Below are 3,980 nucleotides of genomic sequence, written 5' to 3'. Positions count from 1 at the left end.
TATGTTTCCATGTTTTGCCTTAAAAGTGGATAGGAAAGTAATGTGTTCATGTTTGTACGAGTGCCATTTATTTAATTGCATGCATGGATGAGCGTCATTTGAGCTTCTGTAAATGTCAGTATGTTTACTCATTCTGTTCCTGTTCCGTCAGTTAGATTGTATATCTGTGCCTGTCTTCCTGTCCAGCTGGAACCAAGGGCTTCTGTAGCACCACAACTGTCAGCTATACATTGTCCTAAAACGGCAGCAGGATTATAAAAAAAATACTGACACTGGAAGGCAGAGGAATAAAATAACTCCATGAAAAGTAGTTCATGTTTCTTGTAAGTTTAATGCTTTCACAGCATGATGCCACAGTTGTGTCTTCACTGCTGTGCAGCGGGTCAGCTGAAACCTCTTTGCAGACATTACTACCAAATTCATTATGTCGCACTTAACTCGACCCATTCATAATCTGAATTTGAGGTTGTATTGCTTGCACCTGATTTCCAAGTCATTTCCAAGTGCTCAGTCAGTGGCAGTGAGTCTTCTCTCCTACGGTCTCTTTCAAATCCATTGTTTCTGTCATCTGTTCTGCAGTCTCCCCTTTCCTCTCAGACATCATTTCATCCTTGTTGGGACTGCGGGCCTTATCCAACACCTGCAGTTCTCGAATCCTCTGTTATTGGAGTCGCGACACAGCACAGGTTTAGGTCAATTGCAGGTTCAGATATCTGAACCTAAATGCCTGAATACAGACTGGCAGTAATGCTATATTAAGGATCTATTTACTTTGCTATTGCTCTGTGTCCGTATCTAATTATATTATTTAAAAGAACATCACACTAAACAATAAATCAATGAAGTTAACACCTGTGTTACCAAAAGATTTTTTAAAACCCAGGACAGTATAATGCAGACTTATAGTGAGCCAATATGTAAGCCATTCCCTGTTTACCTGTGATATCTCAGTGGTGATGATGTTGATGTACTGCTTCTCCAGACCCAGAGAGGTCATATCTGCCAGAAACTGTCTTCTCTCCTCTATCTCATCCAGAACTACAAAAGAAACAAACAACTTAATATTAGATTCAGGCTATTTAAGGGCCACTTGATATTTTTAGTCACAGAACAGAACTTAGTTCAGGCTGAAATGAATCGAAACGGACGCTCATGACTGCATTGACTTAATTCACATATGGTGTGTTTCTATTCGGGTTATAATGGGAACAATTCCTCTCTGTAACTATCCTACATCATCTATTTCTGTGCACACAGCCCCACCTTCCTGATACTCGTCTTTCTGCTCTGCCACTTCTAGGTTCCGACATGCACGAACATTTTGGAAAGCTGCAACTGTTGGCTCTTCTTTTCCCGTTGCCAATATGTTCTGAAGCCTCCTCTTCTCTTTCTCCGAGTCCCCTAGGGTAAAACGGAGAAAACATGAGTGACAAGGACACTAAATGTTTGTCAGGATGCAGAAAATAAACCAAAAAAATAAAGTCACCCAAACTTTAGTGAGGAATGACCAACAGCAACTGTTTGCAATATAGGCCTGTCAAAACACATGAATGCAGAATTAATTACGGTGTCAACTTCAACAACATACTTATAGGACCAGGATGGAACTTTTCTCTGACATAGCTGTTCCCAGAGCGACAAGATTCAGCGCTGCGTCTCTGAGGATTGCCTGGCAGACGTTTCTGAACAGATTTACTGGTTTTAGGCTGAGGGGCAGAAGCTGGTGATGTGGACTCAGAGGTCAGTGGTAGAGCAGCTCCATCTAGGGGGGAAAAGTTAAAGTTTTTAGTATGTGTTGGTTTTATTGCTTCATTTTTTTTTTTTATATGCTAAATGTGCTGGTTTTACTGTAAATTGTCTGAGTATCATGTAAAGCGCTATTTATATAAAATGTATTATTACAAAATGTAGTACAGTAAAGCTTAATATTTGAAAAACATAAGAGCACCCCTATTATCATATATATACTATCTGAGTCACGATTATGATATAATCTGGATTTGTTTCACAATATGTCATGAACTGAGTTTTGCAATAATATGTGGCAAACTATCGTGGTTAGTACTATCACACACATTATCATCTTATTGCATTCCCCAACCTCTCATCCAAAGGTCTACTTACTCTTGAGGCATTCGTTGATCTGTTTTCTCTGGAGGTTGGTGAGTTTTGATTCCTGCATCATTACTGAGCACCAAGAGAGATAATTATTACAAGTTCAAAGCACAAGCCTACACAATAAGTGAACTGCACACACACACACACACACACACACACACACACACACACACACACACACACACACACACACACACACACACACACGTATGTACCCAGACATACAGTATACATCCTATTACATCCTGTGTTTGTGTGTTTACCAGTCACACCTAAACATCCACACTAGAATATCAACAAGTGCATCATCTCACATCTCAGCAGATCCTGGGTCTCCTTGCTGTACTGGGTGGCTCTGGGGTTGTTCCACAGTCCTCTGCCATCTCTACTCCGTGAGGTCTCCATCTGCAACCTCAAAGACATGATCAGCAATCTCTGGGGCTTATACTTAGGGTTATCTCTGTACATTGAAAGCTACATCTCAGATTTCCTTTGTGAACTGGAACACATCACTAAACAGGGAGACAGGCTGTGTATGGATGCCATGACAAACGCTGGAGCTGCTCCATAGGCATTGGATGACAAATCCTAAACACTATAAAACAGCAGCTGTTATATTGACTTAATGGGACATGGGGGTATTTTCCGAGTCACAGCTGGCTAACATATAATTAAAACGATATGGATGTAATATTATGTAAAATAAAAATAATTCCAAACTGAACAAAAATTAATTAAATTCTTGACTTCGTTCAAAACTCTTTATATACAGTCTATGGTTAAAACATGGATGTATTATATTGACCTTTTCAAACCAAACTCACTGAAATGGCACAATGTAACGTTAGCTAACGTTAAGCTAAATTGTGTTGACATAAACTAGCGTTACGTTAGTGCGCTTAGCTAACGTTAGCTGCTAGGTGGCTAACATTAACTGTCAGAAGCAGAAGGGTAAGAAGTTGACTCTACATGTAAGAATCATGTGAAAAGGAAGGATATGACTTAAAAATACTGGAAAGAACTTACTCAAACACTTCTTTAGTCCTTTGTAAACACTTAGCTACCGCTAAAGATAGCTAATTTCGGTCGAGACAGCCGCGTCGGTCCGTTGCTATAGCAACCAAGTAGCAACAAACACTTCCGTCAAAGCTGCTACTGATCGCAGTTTGGGGGCGACATAGTATGTCGACTGAAGTGCTAAAAATGTCATAGTAGTATGTTGAAAAAATCTGAACAAATTCATAGTATCAAATGTCATAGTATAGTATGTCTAAAAAAAGTGTTAAAGGGGTGATAGAATGGTTATATACAGTATTTCACGCTTTTCCTTAAGGTTTTCTAATAGGGTATGTAACATTGGTTGGGCTGAAAATGACTCTTTTGCTGTTTTGTAATGAGGAGTTGAGACGTCGTCAACTTTTAGCTTTGTGTGACTTTCCTTTGGACATTTGACTAAAAAATAAATCATTCTCCCAACCTAAGACAGCCTATCTTCTAACAGACTGAGCTAGCATACTATTGTATGTCATAGTATGTCGAAAAAAGTCATAGTATAGTACGGTATGTCAAAAAAATCCTTAAAAAGTCATGGTATAGTATGTAGAAAATTGTTTAATTGTATTTTTTTATTCTGTATGTTGTACAAATATAAAAACCAATCAAAAAAAAATCATAGTATAGTTTGTATAGAAAGTTGAAAAAAAATCCTTAAAGTCATAGTATAATGTTGGAATCAAACTCCCAACCTTAGACTCCCCAACCTGACTTCTATTGTCATGGGGTTACCCCATGCCCTCATTTTATGGTGCGTTCTTTTTGTCTTGTAATCGCGACTAGTAGCTTGAGTGTCAAAATGAATAACC

At 38.7% G+C, this 3,980-nt stretch overlaps 1 protein-coding gene across 2 annotated transcripts; it reads right to left on the bottom strand.

Moving 5' to 3' along the window:
* Positions 1-311: 311 nt before the first annotated feature.
* c2h22orf23 (chromosome 2 C22orf23 homolog) lies at positions 312-3,245 on the bottom strand. 2 transcript variants are annotated; one of them, XM_028599005.1, is made up of 7 exons: positions 3,145-3,245; positions 2,433-2,530; positions 2,125-2,187; positions 1,589-1,762; positions 1,264-1,401; positions 938-1,038; positions 312-658 (listed from the first exon to the last, which is right to left on the bottom strand). In XM_028599005.1, exons 2-7 carry the CDS (start codon positions 2,521-2,523, stop codon positions 512-514), a joined length of 714 nt encoding a protein of 237 aa, XP_028454806.1. In that variant the 5' UTR covers positions 2,524-2,530; positions 3,145-3,245; the 3' UTR covers positions 312-511. The 2 variants fall into 2 exon arrangements, with proteins under 2 accessions (XP_028454806.1, XP_028454813.1); XM_028599012.1 differs by having other exon boundaries at positions 2,433-2,523.
* Between the last annotated feature and the right edge of the window lie 735 nt (positions 3,246-3,980).

This window comes from Perca flavescens, chromosome 2 (assembly GCF_004354835.1).
Source record: "Perca flavescens isolate YP-PL-M2 chromosome 2, PFLA_1.0, whole genome shotgun sequence".
NCBI lineage: Eukaryota > Metazoa > Chordata > Actinopteri > Perciformes > Percidae > Perca > Perca flavescens.
Note: the sequence above shows the minus strand (reverse complement) of the source record. Positions and strands in the feature narration are given on the sequence as shown.